The sequence below is a fragment of the Cupressus sempervirens genome, chromosome 10 (assembly GCF_028749045.1).
Source record: "Cupressus sempervirens isolate cs-2001-9-10 chromosome 10, ASM2874904v1, whole genome shotgun sequence".
Taxonomy (NCBI): Eukaryota; Viridiplantae; Streptophyta; class Pinopsida; order Cupressales; family Cupressaceae; genus Cupressus; species Cupressus sempervirens.
Genome location: NC_143127.1, coordinates 384,547,374 through 384,567,403, shown reverse-complemented (window position 1 = coordinate 384,567,403; position 20,030 = coordinate 384,547,374). Strand labels below are relative to the sequence as shown.

The 20,030-nt window shown below is 38.2% G+C and overlaps 1 protein-coding gene across 2 annotated transcripts in view; it reads right to left on the bottom strand.

The window, feature by feature from the left end:
• Positions 1-18,668, bottom strand: part of LOC149534278 (long-chain-fatty-acid--[acyl-carrier-protein] ligase AEE15, chloroplastic-like) — a 355,752-nt gene extending 337,084 nt beyond the window's left edge. Inside the window, exons 1-3 of one of the 2 annotated variants that reach the window (XM_089803121.1) lie at positions 18,399-18,668; positions 17,975-18,211; positions 16,613-16,810 (exon numbers count right to left, since the gene is read on the bottom strand). In XM_089803121.1, coding sequence (XP_089659247.1) covers positions 16,613-16,810; positions 17,975-18,208 — 432 coding nt within the window. In that variant the 5' untranslated portion in view covers positions 18,209-18,211; positions 18,399-18,668. Of the gene's footprint in view, positions 1-16,612; positions 16,811-17,974; positions 18,254-18,398 lie in introns of those variants that run through there. The other variant, XM_089803120.1, reaches the window with a different exon arrangement.
• Between the last annotated feature and the right edge of the window lie 1,362 nt (positions 18,669-20,030).

Here is a 20,030-nt window from a genome sequence, read left to right as displayed (position 1 = left end):
CGACTTAATTAAGCTATTTAGTTGAGTGGTCCTAAAATTTGATGAATATCATGAGGATTATTTAATTAATTAATTTAACTATAAGATCTAAGGGACTAAAATAGTCTTTGCCTATGTAATGTCCCCAATTTTGTCGGCATCAGAGTTTGCGGGATTAGCCTAATATAGTGATCCCTGTAGGCTAACTACTGTGGATAGAGGGTCTTCTAGTGGCAGTGGCTTGGCTTGGGAGGGTCTTATCTTCTCCACATCTCAGTAAGCTACAGGTTGGTCTTCGTTTTGCTCAGATCGGACTTTGTTTGGGCTTAGTTTTGTGTACTTACTATTTGTGGTAAGTTGGTGTTGATCGAGATGGACCCTTTCTATTTTTGGAAAGTGCATTTGGTCACATGGAGAAATAATAATTATAACACAACAAATGTCAAGGTAATTTAAGTAGATCCATACTGTAGGTCATAGTAAATTTTCCTGCTTCCATTTCAGTGCAAATAAATGTTCATGTTTTGTGGTACAATTAAGTGCAAGAGTTGTAGTCTTCCCACATCCTTCAAGCTATTTTATCTCAAAAATTTGTCCAGTCATCTCTATCGCGTTGATTCATCCCGTAAGTCTCAAGAATTGGCACACTTACAAGAGCACAACCATCATCATCTTCTAATTCCACTTCGGATGAAACATCGTCCTCCACCGTAATGAAATTGTGAAGTATGGTGCATGCTAATACAATCTTTGTTTGGGCCATGATATTATAGGATGTCACATGCTTCAGAATAGGAAACCGTTGCTTCAAATACCAAATGTACGCTCTATTATATTCCTAAGAGAGGAGTGTCAGTGGTTAAATAACTCTTGAGGACTGCTGATCAGGTTCGCTCTACAAAACACTTTTAAGTGGTAACGAGTACAAAGATACGGAGTAAGAGATCCAAGTACATTTGGGTATCCGACATCAACTAAATAAAATTTTCCTATGCAAACTAGAAAAAATGTTATTGTCAAAATATAGCATAGAATTTTAGATTTTATATTATCATATAAAATATGAATTAATATACCAGGAGGAACCACAAGTGGATCTTATCTAGAGAGAACTGAAGCAAGCATCCGACTATCTGCAGTAGACCCTTCCCAACTAGCAAAAATGTATTGAAACTTGTAGTCAAACAAACAAAGACCTAAAACATTCTATGACAAGTTGCATTTTCTATCGTGATATTTTGCTTGGTTGCCCACTTCAATAGTAACTGGCACATGGGTTCCATCAAGTGCACCAATACAATCCTATAAAAATAAATAGCATTATCAAATACATATATTATCATTGATTCTATAGCAAATAAATACATGTCACTACGATATTTACCTTGAAGAAAGGATCAAAACGGTCCTTCCCAATGATTTCTAGAGGAATGGTTGGAGCAGGGGGTAAAAGATAATCTTTATGTAATGCTAAGATAACCTTCAAGACCTTGTGGAAGTATTGACTCGCTGTCTCTCCTGAGTGACCGGAGTTATGGCCAATCTTACGATTCCTTAAATTGTGGCCAAGTGTATATGAGAACATCACAAGTTGTTCTTCTAATGTTATGTTCACTTTATCTTGAATGCTCCCTTTTTGTCTTAGAATTTCAGCCAAGCAAAAGAAGGTTACTCTACTCATGTGTATTTGGTCATGGCAATCTATGTGATTAGAATAGAAAATACACTTATAAAAAGGACATGCAACTCTTCTTCGCTTACACCCTTGTCTTCTACCTTCTTCAAAAGATGCTACTATGTATACAACAAGGGTGGCAAACAAAACAGCAAGCAAGCAACCTTCAACTTCCTAACAATGGCTCCTTGAACGTTAACATCATAAATAGGATCCATCAAATACCTAGAACCACAATATGGGCAAAATATTTCATAAATATACAATAGAAATAGAGAAAAAAATATGAAAGTGAGGAAGCATAACTTATTCTCCCAACATCCAGCATCCAACATAAGTAAGAGTAGTATATGCAAGTAGAGAAACTTTCATATAGATATTGGTTTGAAATCAGTGTGAATCTATATAAGTTGTAAAGTTATTCATTAGGTTAATAGTCCATTATAAAAGAAAGAAATTTGGTGTCCTTGGTACTTGCCTACTTGGTATAAACATGCAACAAGGTTAGGCAAGTAGAATAAGGTGTATTTACCCAACATAGAAATGTGAAATAATGTACCATGTATCCATGCCATGCATACAATAATAAGCATGAAAGGCAGTTCGTTTGACATATTCTGATCTGGAAATAATAGCAGGTTCATAAACATGGTTTGATACTGCTAGAACTCTCCTAACACTCCCATTTTGTCACTGGCTGGGAGAATACACACCAAGGTTGTGGACTTCGGCTTTAGAATTGCCAACTTTATTTACGTAAACTTTTCTAGTGTCTTTTCAACAAACCTCACATGTGCATATCCTACAACCATTTTTGGTGTATGAGACATCATTTTTTCTCATCTTCTGAACTATCCCCATATGGGCATCTTTTTAATTATGCATCCTTCAATCTCCTTGCAAAAATGTGAAAGGAAAACTTGGTCATCAACACATGTACCACTGCCAAATGTTATATAAATATCCATACCTTTTTCTAAAACAAACTATTGGATGAGAGGAATAGGAAAGTCTTGTTGTCTCACTTAGCTATTGCAAATATATGCTACCGCTGATTCTGTTAGTCTTGATCAATTGTTTTGTTGTTTTAGTTAAACTCATTTTTTCAAATTGGTCAATTAAAGCATCAATTCTCAGTATGTCAGTATAATTGATTCAGATTTTGTAAATTATTCACTCCTTGATGATGTGCCTCTGTCAAGCTCTTGTTTTTTTGTGGTTAAACCAAGTGCTTCTTGTTATATAACTCTTTGCAAACTACAATTATGTCCTAACAATGAATAATATCTCATGTGAAACTTATGCTTTGATTGAACTCTTGTGAAATAACTAATGCTAATCTAATACATCATTTATTGTAATGTCCCCTCTTTAGTTCGACATGGCATTGATCATGGATTTGCCTATTTCAGACTCTCGTAGGCAAATGGTGTGGAGAGAGAGTCAATTCTGCAGATCAGATGCTCATATCTTGCTCTTGAAGAAGTGTTAAGAGGTTATATTTTATTATTATGTGTTATTGGGGCCTACATGTTATAATTTTAAGTTGAGTTGCACTTTTTATTTTATAAAATTACTTTATTATAAAAAGTGCATTATAATGAGATTTTATAAAGGATGTTTCTAGAAGTTCTAGCAACTTCTTAGAAAAGTGAATAAATAGAGGGCTGGGCCTCTCATTTGGACATGCTTGGATTTGAGATTTCTTCTACTTCTTCCATTGTGGAGCAAATTTGTAGTCTCTTGGGTCTGCAAATTATTATTTGATCTTTGGGAACGAATCATTCCCTTGGATTGGCGACTTTGAGGGTGTGAAATATCACCTGAATTGTTGCATTTGAGGAGTTGGTAATGCAACCATCTCATTTGGACTTCATTGAGATTCAGTTATAAGGGTTTACTTTGGTTGGAATAAGGGTTTCAGTTGTGCCCTAGCATTTGTGGATTGATTAACAGGGTTTGAAGACACAGTTGTGCATTATTTTCAGACTGCCAGTCCAGGGTTTGGACCCACGTTTTTGCTCATAACTCCTAATTGGCTTGACGGATGAATTTCATATTTTAGGGGGTTATTCAGCAACCCTAGGCGCCCAGATTTATTGCTTTTGGAGTGACAAAAAACGCTGCAATATTTTTATCTAGCAGCCGTACCAGGCCGTACCTGTACGGCCCTGTCAGTTGGGCAGCAGCAATTTTGTCAGTCGGTTTGGGGCAGATTGTGAGGTCTTCGTGTGGCATTAATCCAGCATTCATATCCGGCAAAATTGGAGCTATTCCAGGTGCACAAAATATTGATTGCCAAAATATTGCATGTTAAGGATTAGAACAGTCAGCACTGTCATTGCATAAATAGTTATTTCCAGTCATTAATAACTGTTGTAAAAGTTTCGTCATTTGCATTCCAAATCTGAACTTGGTTATTGTTCATGTCATAACATTGCATTGTCAAAGAGCTTGATGTATTAGAAGTGCATAGTTGTGACAGTCTCTCATTGTAATCAGTTCTATTTGCTGTCATAAAATCAGAATTGCATTGGACTTCATATTTGAGTTTCATTTTGTCATCTATCTCTTAGATTGGTAGTGTTATAATTTGGAATTGTTGTTCATACATTATTGGCATCATATATTGAGGTTTTCGTTGTACAACAATTAGTAATATTGCAGCCTTATTCGGTTACATGCCAACTGTTTGACAAAATTCCTAAGTCCAGTTTGAGGGTTTCAGTGGCCTTTATAGCAAGGGTCTTTACAGTGGTATCAAAGCTATAAGTCCTGCCATCCTGTGGAGGTCTTATAGGGAATTTGGAACAGCTGGATAGAAGGGAAAGTGTTTGACGAAATGTCAAAACACTAAAATCAGAACATTTATGAGCATGCGACAGAGGCTTTATAATTTCCGCAATACCAAAGCAAGACAAGATAGGATTTCAGACCTGCAGAGCGAACAGTCTAGCTCATCTGTACAGGTGAACATAGAATCCAGTCATACAGACACAGGGGAGGTATTCTTTGATCAAGACTACAATATGGATAGAGGCGGGAATGCCGGTCCAGATCAGCAAGAGGAAAGATTTTTACAGTTATTAGACACCTTGGCACAGGGACAGCGATTAGCCAAACAAAGAGCACAGGAACAGAATCAGAGAATGGAGCTTATGATGCAGATGATGGCTCGTCAAATGGGGTTGAACGCTAACATAGGTGGAGGAAATAATCAGAATGGTAACAATCAGAATGGGAATAATCAGGATGGGATACATAATGGAGGCGAACAAATTGGGAACAATTTCGGTCATGCACCCCAGCAAGCTAGGACAGTGAGTTCGAGACCTATGATTCCCACGTTCCTTCCTAGAGCTCCAGAGCAGCCAGTACCAGAACCCCAAATCACTGACATACAGGATCAGCTGAGGAGAGATTGGGAAGCAGGAGGTCCAGATTTTACAGCTGCAATCACCTTTAGAGAGTATATGGATGTGCGGATGAAGCATATGCCCCGTGGACATGACAGGACTCAGAGCTATGAGCTACGAAAGAAAGTAGGGAAACTTCAGTTACCATATTTTGATGGCTCGGGGAAGTCTACAGCAAGAGCTTGGGTTCAAAAACTTGACACATACTTTCAATTGAACCCTATGTTTGAGGAAGAAGCTATTAAGTATGCAGCAATTCACCTGGATGGGTTAGCACACGAGTGGTGGCATCATGGTATGATCACTATGGGTCATGCACACATTACCTCATATGTGGAGTTTACGGAGAGACTGATTGAACGTTTTGATAAGAAGGATCCAGAACTCCATTTCAAGGAGTTAGCTCAGCTTAAACAATGGGGATCATTGGAAACATACATTTCAGAGTTTCAGAAACTTGCAGTGTTAGTAACAAATGTATCTGAACGGAGGCTATTGGTTTTATTTATGGATGGGCTAGTTGATCCGTTGAGAGGGTGGATTAAAGCTCTCAACCCTCCCACTTTGCAGGAAGCCATTAAGAAAGCTCGTGACATGGATTCCTCTTCAGCTTCTAAAAATAAATTCCAGGCAAAGAGTTTCCCTTCAGGAAAAGATAGGGACAGGAAACCCTTTCATAGAGAGGCACAGCTACCTAAGGAGGAAAGTAAGAGGTTGGACAAGGAGACACTTAATGACTTGCATAGGAAGAAGCTATGCTTCTATTGCAAAGGCCCGTATGAGTATGGCCATGACTGTCCTATGAGGCCAAAAGGGAAGGCCAATCGAGCAATGTGGGCTTATTACGAAGGCTCAGATTCAGATAGTTCAGAACATCATGATGAGGATCCTGATGAAGCAGGGGGAGAGCAGGAGATAGACAGTGCAGGGCAACAGTAGGGAACAGAGCTACATTTACAGGAAGCACGACTGTCTAGTATCCAGAGAGAGGGATCTTTCAGACTTCGGGGAGTTTTGGCTGGGCAGAAGGTTATTACATTATTGGACACAGGTGCCACACATAATTTCATTGATGCATGATTCGTGGAGAAGCGTGGACTCATTACTGAGGAGGTCGTGGGACTAAGAGTCAAGGTAGCTGATGGATACACTCTTCGTTGTGATAGGATGGTACGAGACCTACCTTTGCGCCTGAACAACTATGAGTTTAAGGCGGATTATCATGTGGTCAACATGGGTGACATGGATATAGTACTTGGAATGCAGTGGCTACATTCATTGAAGGTGGTTACCTTGAGACTAGAGGATATGGAGATACAATTCGAAGTGAATGGTAGGACTCATGTGCTTAAGGCTATCCGTAATGGAGACATCAGGACTATCTCATTTAGGCGGCTGGAGAGATTAACTAGGCATAATGATATAGAGTGGGCAGCAGTTTGTACTTTGACACCTACACAGGAGAAGCAACATAAGACGGAATATCATCCTGATATTCAGAAATTGAAGATTAAGTACGAAAAGGTATTCAGTGAGATTCCACCAGGGAGGCCACCGGACAGAGGCATTGAGCATGTTATTAAGTTGGAGGAAGGTGCTAAGCCTATCATGATCACACCATATCGACACCCAAAGCGACTCAAGGATGAGATCGAAAGGACCATCGAGGAGTTGCTAGCTATGGGGCACATCCGACCAAGTAAGTCACCTTTTGTATCTTCTGTTGTTTTGGTAAAAAAGAAGGATGGAACTCTTCGGATGTGTGTTGACTACAGGGAATTAAATAAGAGAACCATTAAGAACAGGTATCCCATTCCTCGCATTGATGAGTTGATAGATGAATTGCATGGGGCTTGTTATTTCACGAAAATTGATTTGAGAACAGGATATCACCAGATCAGAGTCCGTGAACAGGATATTGAGAAAACTGCTTTCAGATGTCATTGTGGGCACTTTGAGTTTGTAGTCATGCCTTTCGGTCTGACCAATGCACCTGCCACTTTCCAGTCCACTATGAACAGAGTTTTCCACCATCAATTGAGGAAATTCGTGCTGGTGTTTTTTGATGACATTTTGATCTATAGCCGATCATGGCAGGAGCATCTAGAGCATTTGGAGACAGTGTTGAGCATTTTACAAAAGGAGTCCTTGTATGCAAAAGAGTCCAAATGTGACTTAGGGATGACCGAGCTGTTATATTTGGGACACATTATTAGTGCAGATGGAGTGCGGATGGATCCTGAAAAGATTCGCGCTATTGTTGATTGGCCTCCACCAGAGAACCTTACACAGTTGAGGGGGTTCCTTGGTTTATGTGGTTTCTATCGCAGGTTTGTCAGTGGCTACTCACGACATGCAGCTCCCATGATAGATCTACTTAAAAAAGGGGAATTTGTGTGGACTCAGAAGGCACAGGACTGTTTTATGAGATTTAAGGAGATAATGACTACGTGCCCAGTGCTAGCATTACCTGATTTCACGAAGCCATTTGAGCTTCAATGTGATGCATCTGGAGAGGGAGTAGGTGCTGTACTTATGCAGAATAAGCACCCCATAGCTTATGAGAGCAGGAAGCTCAGAGGCCCCGAGTGTTCATTCAGTATATATGATAAGGAGATGTTGGCCATCATGCATGCTTTGGCCAAATTCAGACAATATCTTGTGGGTAGCAAGTTTTGTATTAAAACTGATCATAACAGTTTGAGGCATTTCTTGGGACAGCGGGACGTGAATGATCGCCAGCAAAAGTGGGTAAGTAAGTTGCAGGCATATGATTTTGACATCTCATATGTCAAGGGAACTCAGAATGTTGTTGCAGATGCTCTATCTCGAAGGCCACACCTCACTCTTATGGTTCGGATATCAGAGGATTGGCGACACTTGATTATAGCAGAGTATGCCAGGGATACATGGGCCTCCGATATAGTGGAGGGAACAGTGATTGATGCCAGATACACACTTGTAGATGATTTAATCATTTACAAGAACAGGATTTACCTAGTCCCAGGATCAAAGGTTAAGCAATTGATTTTGAGAGCATTTCACGACTCACCGACAGCAGGCCATCCCGGGTACTTCAAGACTTACAGGTCAGTTCGAGAGCGGTTCACTTGGAAGGGGCTGAAAGCTGATGTTTTGCAGTACGTTCGAGAGTGTCTTGTTTGCCAGCAAAACAAACAAGAACACACCTATCCGACAGGGTTCCTACAGCCACTTCCGATCCCTGATAGGAAGTGGGAGTGCATCTCCATGGACTTTATCACAGGTTTGCCCAAGGTACAAGGACGGGATTGTATTTATGTGGTGGTAGATAGATTAACAAAATATGCTCATTTCTTTCCTATCACCACTACCCACTCAGCAGCTCAGGTGGCAGAGGTTTTCTTTCGGGAGGTTTTCAGATTGCACGGATTGCCTCGGAACATTGTGAGTGACAGGGATAGCCGTTTCATGAGTCATTTTTGGCAGGAGGTATTCCGGTTATGTGGCACGGAGCTTACACCCAGCACTAGCTATCACCCACAAACCGATGGTCAGACGGAGATTGTGAACAAATGGGTGGAAGGGTATTTAAGGAATTATGTGGCAGCTCAGTAGCGAGCTTGGGTCAGATGGATATATCTCTGCGAGTATTGTTAGAATACTACATATCACATCACTATACAGATGACACCCTTCATGGCACTTTACGGTTATGAAGCACCTAGTTTCTTGGATTTGTTGTTGGGCGACAGCCGAGTACCCAGTGCAGGAGAATTATTACAGGAGAGTAAGGATATAGTTGCTACTCTCAAAGATAATATTGCGAGAGCTCAGAACCAACAGAAGCAGTATGCAGACCAGAAGAGGACTGAGCGTAGTTTTGAGGTGGATGATATGGTTTACCTCATGTTGCAGCCATACAGGCAATCTACTCTTAAGAAGAGTGGTGCAGAGAAACTCAAGCCACGCTATTACGGACCATTCAAGGTTATCAGGCGAGTTGGTGAGGTGGCTTATGAATTGGAGCTTCCGGCAGACAGCAGGGTGCACAATGTGTTTCATGTGTCCCGCCTCAAGAAGGCGTTGGGTCAGAATGTGGTGCCTTCTGCAGTATTACCTCCTTTAGACGATGAGGGAAAATTGATTTTAGTGCCAGAATCCATCCTGGAGAGCAGAGAAAAGCAGCTTCGCAGAAGAGTGATCAAAGAATACTTGGTTAAGTGGAAAGATCTACCTGTTGAGGATGCAACTTGGGAGGGGGAAGCTATTTTGCAGCACCCGGCGTTGAGATTGCTTGAGGCCAAGCAATTTCAAGAGGGGCGGACTGTAATGTCCCCTCTTTAGTTTGACATGGCATTGATCATGGATTTGCCTATTTCAGACTCTCGTAGGCAAATAGTGTGGAGAGAGAGTCAATTCTGCGGATCAAATGGTCATATCTTGCTCTTGAAGAAGTGTTAAGAGGTTATATTTTATTATTATGTGTTATTGGGGCCTACATGTTATAATTTTAAGTTGAGTTGCACTTTTTATTTTATAAAATTACTTTATTATAAAAAGTGCATTATAATGAGATTTTATAAAGGATGTTTCTAGAAGTTCTAGCAACTTCTTAGAAAAGTGAATAAATAGAGGGCTGGGCCTCTCATTTGGACATGCTTGGATTTGAGATTTCTTCTACTTCTTCCATTGTGGAGCAAATTTGTAGTCTCTTGGGTCTGCAAATTATTATTTGATCTTTGGGAACGAATCATTCCCTTGGATTGGCGACTTTGAGGGTGTGAAATATCACCTGAATTGTTGCATTTGAGGAGTTGGTAATGCAGCCATCTCATTTGGACTTCATTGAGATTCAGTTATAAGGGTTTACTTTGGTTGGAATAAGGGTTTCAGTTGTGCCCTAGCATTTGTGGATTGATTAACAGGGTTTGAAGACACAGTTGTGCATTATTTTCAGACTGCCAGTCCAGGGTTTGGACCCACGTTTTTGCTCATAACTCCTAATTGGCTTGACGGATGAATTTCATATTTTAGGGGGTTATTCAGCAACCCTAGGCGCCCAGATTTATTGCTTTTGGAGTGACAAAAAACACTGCAATATTTTTATCTAGCAGCCGTACCAGGCCATACCTGTACGGCCCTGTCAATTGGGCAGCAGCAATTTTGTGAGTCGGTTTGGGGCAGATTGTGAGGTCTTCGTGTGGCATTAATCCAGCATTCATATCCGGCAAAATTGGAGCTATTCCAGGTGCACAAAATATTGATTGCCAAAATATTGCATGTTAAGGATTAGAACAGTCAGCACTGTCATTGCATAAATAGTTATTTCCAGTCATTAATAACTATTGTAAAAGTTTCGTCATTTGCATTCCAAATCTGAACTGGGTTATTGTTCATGTCATAACATTGCATTGTCAAAGAGCTTGATGTATTAGAAGTGCATAGTTGTGACAGTCTCTCATTGTAATCAGTTCTATTTGCTGTCATAAAATCAGAATTGCATTGGACTTCATATTTGAGTTTCATTTTGTCATCTATCTCTTAGATTGGTAGTGTTATAATCTGGAATTGTTGTTCATACATTATTGGCATCATATATTGAGGTTTTCGTTGTACAACAATTAGTAATATTGCAGCCTTATTCGGTTACATGCCAACTGTTTGACAAAATTCCTAAGTCCAGTTTGAGGGTTTCAGTGGCCTTTATAGTAAGGGTCTTTACATTTATTTAGCTCCACAAAGCACAATCTAATACTTTTGGTCAAGAGGATTTTATTTACCAATTGCAGGTATCTTGGTTGAATGCTTGCTATACATAATACATAAACCTTTTTAGCAGTATGGAAGAAGTCCCATCTCAATACAACTAGTAGATATCATGCTCGTGATTGCTATTATATATATTCATCCAAAGATCCATATTCCTATAAGAACCATCTAAGTCTAGATGCAAAATCCCTGAAGTTGAAGGTACTCCATTCTGAATGCATGAACAAGACCATGATAGTATTCATCCAAAGAACCATTTGAATCTAGAAGCAAAATCCTACATAGTTACTCTATTACAAATACATATAGTTAATATAGAACCATGATAGTTACTCTATTATGAATATATATACAAGAAAAAGAAACTAATTATAAACAGTAGAAAAATGATACATAGTAACACCTAAACTGTCCAGAGAAGATCGGTCAGATGTTGGACACTCATCAGCAACATGATTGCAACTACACAATTACATTAGCCTTCAAAACAATAAAAAATAAACCAATTAAGCAGACTATTTCTCTTCTTCAAATTATTCTTAGTAACTCTTCATTTATTTTGGAGACTTCAATAAATTTTAAAAACAATATAATCGAAAAGTAATTATGTATGTTATTGTAGCACAGATAACTAAAACAGAGAGTACCATGCTTTTCCCGTGGTTGTACCACTAATGATGAACCACGCAAATGCAGTGTTGTGTGATTATTATCTGTGCAATTATTTGTTTCTATAAACACGAGTCTGTGGAGCAATCCAAATCCAAAGAGAAGCTATGGGAAAATTTGTGGAGAAATTGAAGAAAGATGGAATAAGCAGGCAAAGGGAGAATTCAAAAATTCGTTGGAGTAAAAATTTGGAATGTGCATTCTGGTTCAAAAAGACCTTGCGATCATGCTGAAAGGAAAAGGGAAGAAAGAAGACAACAATAATTTTCAATGTGAGTGGGAGAAATCGAACAATTTGGAGAGTTATTATATTTTTAGTGGCCAAATTATTATTAATTATTAAATGCCTTATTATAAAGTTATAATTTCACTTTATAACTTCACTTAAGTTGAGAGTTGAGTTATCATTCGAAAGTGTCATTTATTAATTAGTAAAGCCAAGTCAAGTGAGAGAAACTAATGGATGCTTCTAATTAATGTTGTGTGGTGAAGCTAATTAATGTTGTGTGGTGAAGCTTCTTGAGTGAAATTACATTTTGGCAACAAAAGGGAATCTAGAGGTTATATATACAAGATAATTTCATTGAGAAAAACACACTTGAAGATATATTTTCTTTTGTTTCCCTTGTGGCTTTTTCTTGAGTTCTAAATTTATGAGCCCTTGCTGAAGTATAAGGGTTTCTGAGTTTCTAAAGATTGTCTGAAGTCACTGCTAATGTATAGTGGTTTCATTAGTTAAATCTCCTATCTGTGATTATCTGTGTCTAAGAGATTGGATTTATAATTCTAAGAATTTTGAGTCTTGGAATTTGTTTTGGTAATTTCATTACGAAGTTGTGCTGCTGTATACAGTTTGCAATTGTCTCCTACTGTGTCTACTGTGGCTTGGAGATTTTGAAAAAAAAAAAATTCTGAATTGTGGAGGTCTGCATTTTTTTCTTGTTGAATGTCTACATTGATTTAGATGGTCGATTTGATACTGGGAGGCCTGCAGATTTCTTGATACTGGCAGCCTTGGTTGAAAATGAGGACAGATCCCATGAAGTGATTGGACAGCAACCTTATATGCTCCCAGTCTGGCGTTGAACAGCCAACATTAGTGTTTGCTGCGCCTGTGTTAACCCTAGCAGCTCGTGTCGGGAGTATTTGGGAGTCACATTTCAGCACCAGCCTTGCACGCCATTCTTCACACGACATTCTACATTGAAGACAACAATTGTATGCAGCTGGGCATTGACAATGAGGAGCCAACGTGAACAGCAAGAGGGTAATTTGGTGGGATGGCTTGCCAATTATATTTGCCATTCAGGTGCCATTTAAACAATATGTATTTCTGACTAATGATTTGATAAATAAAGTGCAATGTGGTTTTTTCAAATCTCTTGGAATTGTTGATTCATTTTTACGAGAGGAAGAACTCTTAAAAATTACAAGAAAATATAAGTTGTGCCACAGCATTCAAATTAGAAGCCAGGGTGGGTTTTTACAGCCTATTGTAATCTTTTGCATACTTCTCGGAATCCTTTATAGGGGGTGGATGGGCATTAGATTTATCATCGAGAAATCGTCTCTTCATCTTATTTCTCAATTTCAGTTTGGAATTGGGTTTCTCGCTTGCGGTGTTAAAGGTGCAAGGCCCTCCCTAGTCTGTCACATTTGCCCAAATTTGTAAAGTCTTCAGTTGAAGACACATTTGTCATAATCATTGTATTATAAGCTAGTCTATATTATTGGTAGTGAATTACTTTTGCAATAAAGCATTTCTCGTTCCTCGTCATCGCGAATCAATATTATTATATTTGGATGCTAAAGAATGTTGATAACTCATAATGACAACTTGAGCTTCTAATTTGGTGTATCTAGGAAATAGTGGCTTAAAATATAGTCAAACAACCTCTTAGGATTGGCATTCAAATTCAAAGATAAACTAAGGAGCATAAATCTCTGAAAACAGAAGTAAGTCATCAGACCAATTACAATTTCCCAAGTCCCCTACTCATTAGAAAGAAGACAACGTCCAATTTGCATAGATCGAACATAATAATCATTGTAGAGGAGTTCTTGGACGTTCGACAATTATCCAAAAAATAATAACTTCTCTATTGAAGAAGACACACCATATCGAATATCTCTATCGAAGCATTACAAGACATGAAAGATTAACAGCTGCAAGTAATGCATTGTCAATATATCAACGCTACTAGATCAAATTATACTAGCCGCACAAATGTCTTATCATTGTGTTTTGTCAGGCATACGCACAGCTATATTCAAGTGTGGTTGGATTAAAGATACTATGCTTTCTGCAACACAATCCAATCACGTGAAGGGTAGAATCGCTAATGTTGCAATACAAAAGGAAGTCAAATCCTAAAAATATATTTGGTGAGTTTGATCAACAATGGAATATAGTGAGAAGTCAAAGTGTCAAGCAAACGTTCCAATCGAATATTCGTCTATGTGGTCAAACACATCAACACCTATAAAGAAGTAGAACTGAATCGTGACTGCTTTGTATTGTAGAGAGGTATTGTGCATAGATCTCCACATTAGAGATTTACAACATTAAAGAAAGTGGTTTTTGTCATTCATCCTAGGCATTCATTTGAGAGATCATCCCAAACCTAGCTAGCTCAAACTATGTTGAAGTTCCATATTCTAATCAGCATGGCTTTGTAATTCTTAAAGCACTGACTTTCTTTGCTTTTCTATGAAAACAATGTGTCAACCACCTTCTTGAGCTGCGAAGTCAAGAGAGGAACCAAATCTGCATCTCTATTATGCTCTTTGCCTCCCACCCAAACCATGATGAAGCAACCATGACAAATCAAACGTTTGTCATACTATAGAACCTTATTGTTAGGCAATCTCCTCGTTTCTACAATCACCTCTCTGAGGCAAAATGCCTCATATGATCTTAAAAAGTATTCTTCCAAAGCAAACATGTGAATGAAACAACTGACAGCAATCTTTTTACATGACCAAACATCATCTCTATTACAAATTGATTCCTTGCCTATTGTTTGTAGAGCTGCCTCATGTAAAGGAATATAGGTAGGTTCCATGTCTCCATATCCTCTTGTGACTAAAGTGAACATGTGATCAGGTCTTCATTCTCCTTTGGGGCTCATGGTGCCATGTAACCTATCATCCTCGTTGACAATCTTCCATCTCAGATTGTTGTTGTAGTCATTATTAGCCTTGGAGTGCCGATACCTCATCCTCACATCTATGTGTTCTTTGAGAGACATGTACAACTTGAACCTAGCATCAAATCGATTCTACCCGAACTGATCTTGCAACTCAACCCATGAAGGAAGTTGATTCTCATGTTGCTCAATCTTTTACGGAAGGGACAGCATCATCACGCTTGTATTGGACCGATCTAGATTGTCGTCCTTCATTCTTCTATCAACCAAGTGTTGAAGAGTCTCACCAATCTGTTGTGCTCTTCTTGCTAGGGTCTCAAAGTTCTATTGTTGTCCTCTTGTTATCTCCTTCAATAAGGCCATCATGTTTGCATGAGAATCTCCCATTCTATCGAAGAGGCGATGTTCTCCATCACTTGGTGCCATAATTTGATCCAGAGCCCTAAACTCTGAATCTTCTCAACAGACTGACAGATCACCAACCCTGATACCACTCTAATGTCCCTGACAAATTTCCAACAAAAGCTTTGCAAAATCTCCCAAGAATTCACTTATCCCAACTTTTAGTTTCAGATGATTCATGGTAAATAATTATCAATTAATCTTACTATACAGAAAAATAACAGCAATCCCAATCCAAGAAATTGATCAGAGATCAATGCATCTTTTGGGATTCAATTAATAGTAGATCCAAGACTAAGAAGACTAGTAATTGAAACTCGCACCAAAGACAAGGAAATATTAGGAGTGGCAATACCAACAAAAAAGCAACAAATTAATTAACTACATGTGTAGAACACCTTCAATGTGGAGATAAGATTTTACGATGGTGCAAAAATCATACATTAGCCCTACTCTATCCAAGACTAGGATATGTAAATTATGAACTAGACAAAGAGAACACTGGAGAGCCAAGAGAGGCCAAAGAAAGATGTAGAATGGCCCAAGTCTTTGGAGGAAGGATTAGGGCCAAGGCCAAGATCAGTGTTAATGGCGCCACCTATAAGAATATCCCCAAAGGCAACATTACAAGGGATGACTTGCCATGTCTCTTTTGTAAAATAGAATGGAAGACTATTTGTTGAAGGATTTGACAGACTTTGAGGGTCAAGGTTGTCACCCAACACATTCCAAAAACCTATCAATATTCAAGGATCATTATTGCAAGTCAATGCATTCAAAGACCCTATAAGTGGTTAGGGATCGAGCTTGTTGCCAGATGCACACCAAAGATTTATCAATCAGAATCAAGACTGCTCACCAACACATTTCAAGGACCTATCAGACATCGATATCGAGGTTGCAACCTAACACATCCCAAGTTGAAACAAAGGAGAAACTTTGAATGTCTAATGGGAAATTCTATAAGGCCGACATGCAATCTAACATGCAAAAGACCCACTAAGACCAACTTGTGATGTGGCATATAGAATTACAATTTGGCCCTTCACAACAACTCAAGCCTAGGCTAACTAGTTTGATCTTTTGGATGGGTGGCACATAAAACTAGAACAAAATTTCAATTGCAATCATCAACATTATGTCATCAAGTCATTTAGGCACTATGTGCTTAAGCTATCTTTTGTAGCTGAAACCCCATAAGAGACTCTAATCAAAGGACAAAAACTGTTTGGTTCTTTGAGAGCCTTTTCCCTCAAAGATTATAGCTTCAAGGATTTGCAGGAAACTTCAGTGAGAGTCTATGTGAGCACTATTTGTTAATATGGTGTCTTGTTGTAATGACTATCATACTAGTCCCTTGCTGTAGAGATTAGAACATAATGAACATAAGTCATTGTTGGAGTTCAAACATTTATTCAAGCTTATTTCTCTTGTTTGAGCTTTATTCTGTTTGACTATTGTTCGACAAAAATACTTTTTATAATATTTGGTGAATAATGTTATTTGTGTTCCAAACTACTGTTTTTCATTGAAAATTCAGGGAAGGGACATTACCACTTCTAAACTCTTACCTGTTTGTAAGTCATTTGGGAAGGTGGATCATGATAGTAATCTGACACACCAATTCGATCACCATAATGCTCCGCTGATGTCCTCCAAATATCTGGAACAGCCTTCCATTCAGTTGGTTCTGAAACTCCATTTTGCTCTAAAAATGTGCTCTCAAGAAGTGGGGCACATTTTCTGAATTCAGAAACATTCTGTCCTGCCTTCAGCAAAAAAATACAGAGAATCGCTTTTATAAGTAAACATTGAAAAGTGACGGAGACATGATACAAAAACCATAAGAAAAATAATTATATCATCCTGAAACTAAATAAAACTATAATGTTTATAAAAGTTTGACACCTAGCCATAAAAATGGAACATCAATTTCAAGGAAGAGATCCGTCAAGCCATCTTCAGTCTATTTTATGCAAAAAAAAATTCAGGCATTCAGCAGTTTATATATGTAAAAATATATTCACGGAAATTTTCCCTCTACAGTCCACATTTACAAAAAGATCTCCATCAAGAATTCCCCTAGATCTCCAGGTAAACCAGAAAGATCTGCCAACCATTATTATACTAGTGAGAAAATTTCTTGGCTGATAAGCTGGAAGAAGTCACCCGCCATTCTGAATTCTCTTCTTCTGGAAAGATTTCCATCAAAAAAATTCTAATAGCTTGTGACACATTGGAAACATTGGCCAACCATTCTCTAGTCTAAACCTACAGTAAGACTTCTATAAAAGTTTTCCATAAATTTTGTGATAATCAAGAAAGGTTCCCCATCCATTCTATAGTCTGTACATATAAATTATATCCATCGTCAAAGATGTTTCCAGATATTCTGAATCCTGATAGAACATAAAGATTTACCAACCATTCTAAAATCTAGAATAAAGATTTCTGTCAAAATTATCCCCCTATCATCTTATTATTTTTCAGCTTTATATTATTTTCTCTGCCCAAAATGTATCTAGTTGTTCTAATGTGTTTTCAGTTATTAGTTTTATTTTAGAAATAAGGAAGCATATCGTAGTAGTGAAAAGTTTATTCCACAACAATAATCTAAATTTGTGTATATCCTATATTATGACAATTGTAAGAAATAGGTAGTGTACGAGGCACTGTATGCGCCCAAAAACATGCCAAACCTGAATCATTTACCGTCTTAGATCTCTATTATGTGGAGCTCAAAACATGTGATATTAATGAAAACTAACAACATGACTATTGCCTAGCAACAGCGATGCATAAAGAGAAACGAAAAACATAACAACAAATCATAAGAGACTGCACTAGCGTATCATTGCCTTAAAAAGAACATTCCACTAATCAATAACGAACAGAATTGAAAAAGAGATTAAGTTTTTCTCCAATTCTGCTACCTCCAGTACGCAAAAAAAGCGGAAATTTCCAGTTGTCCGCAATATAGACCTCCGATAATTCGATGGGAAAAACTTGTCCCGTATTTTTCCTTCTCCAAACGCTAGAGGCCTGCAAACCATTTCATGTTTTATAGTGCTAAACCTCGCACCGCCATTCATAAAGCCACATGCAGGCAATGCAATTGACATAGCTGAACCTCTAAATCCAAAGCTTGTGCTAAAAATAAAGAACATGCCCTGCAAATAAGCAAGGCAAGATATCATTCATCAATTTCAAAGCAAACAAAAAATGTCAAATCAGTCTGTCTGTTTGTAATTGGAATATACGTCCTTATAGTCTTTGCACTCGAGAAAATCCAGATACTACATCGTATGAATGCTTAGGAAACAACTAGATATAAATTTGAAAAATTAAAAAGAGAACCTGCAGAAAGAAGAGACATGGCTGAAAATGGCAAGAATCTGGAGAAAATATGGCTTCAAGGAGACTCTTTAACCATTATCAACTGCCTTAATAAGGTTACTACCCCTTCTTGTACTATTCATAATATTATCTTCAAGGCAATAAATTTGATTAATTGCTTTTATGTTGGTGTTATTACCCACAACTACTAATATGGTAGTTGATTGGGTTGCTAACATGGCTCGCAAGAATCGCTTGAAGATTGTGTCGCATAATGACAATGACATCCCTATTGAAGGCTCATCTCTAATGGAGTACAACTAGATTGGTAGAAAATAAACAAACAACTAGATTGGTAGAAAATAAACAAACTTAAACTATGATTAATTTCACTTTGGGGTATAATTAAGAGGTGAGTTGGAAACTTCTTTTCTTGATGGGGTACAATTATTATAGATAGATAGATAGATAGATAAAAAATTAACGTCCACGAGGCTAAAAATAGCCTATGGGACAGCAAGACAACTCAAACAGACTTAAGTAGCGCTGTTCGCCTCTTGTGTAGACTAATGATGAACCCCCCCAATTGCTCAATGTACTCTTCGTTGAACAGGTTATGCCAAGAACTGTCACATATAGTATCCGCAAACTTATCCCTGCTATCCTTGTAGGCCTCACATTCTAGAATAAAGTGTTGTTCAGTTTCCACTTTCCCAGAATTGCAAAATCTGCAAATTCTCTCTTCCCAAGCCTCCTTTGGCCTCTTCCAATGCCCGGTCTCACAACGAAGTTGTTGAGAGTTGGTTCTCAGCTGAGCAATAAGAATTTTAGCTCTCCAAAAAATGTTGGCTCCTATGTACGCTTTTTCGAGTTGATCACAAGTGGAGTTGAACTCATTTATATAATATAGTTTCTTCCTCCCAATCTCGTTTCCCCAATTTCTCTTGTAGAATTTCTCCATAACAAAGACCTTTATTTCTTTATTATTTGTGGGGCACATATTGAAATGAATATTCCATTTACTCATCCACTTGATGTTTTGTTGCATCCATGTCCTTTTTCTCTTACATAGTGTGTCCCTAAAGACAACTTTCGACCATCTATCCTCTTCCATTTTTTTGATTCTTTTTAGATAGCTTAAAAGGCGAACCATAGCAAGTGCCTCGATAGGCGCAACCCCCATTTCACTTAGCATGATGTCATATGGAACAGTGCTTTTAATTTTAAACTTGCTTGTAATCAAGCGCTTTTGGATTCTTTCGATTTATTTTCATTGTGCTATAGTAGTGTTGCTGGCTCATAATTCACACCCATAAAGAACAACTGGCAGCACAAGAAGACCGAACAAGATTTGAATAGTTTTCCAATCCCACAACTCTGCTTCACGGCACCTATTCTGAAGAGCGTAGAAAGCCTTCCATCCACCTAATGTCCTTTTATACCTGCAGCTAGACCAGTTTAGTTTTTTGTTGAAATCGATGCCAAGGTATTTATATTCCGCAACTTCTTCGAGAACACTTCCATTGTAATAAAATTCATGTTGATGTTGTTTTTTATTATTAGAGAAAATCATAACCTTGGTTTTGCTGATATTGACCTGCATCCCCACCATTCTACAAAAGCGCTCAAGAGAAGATAGATGGTCTTGCAAAC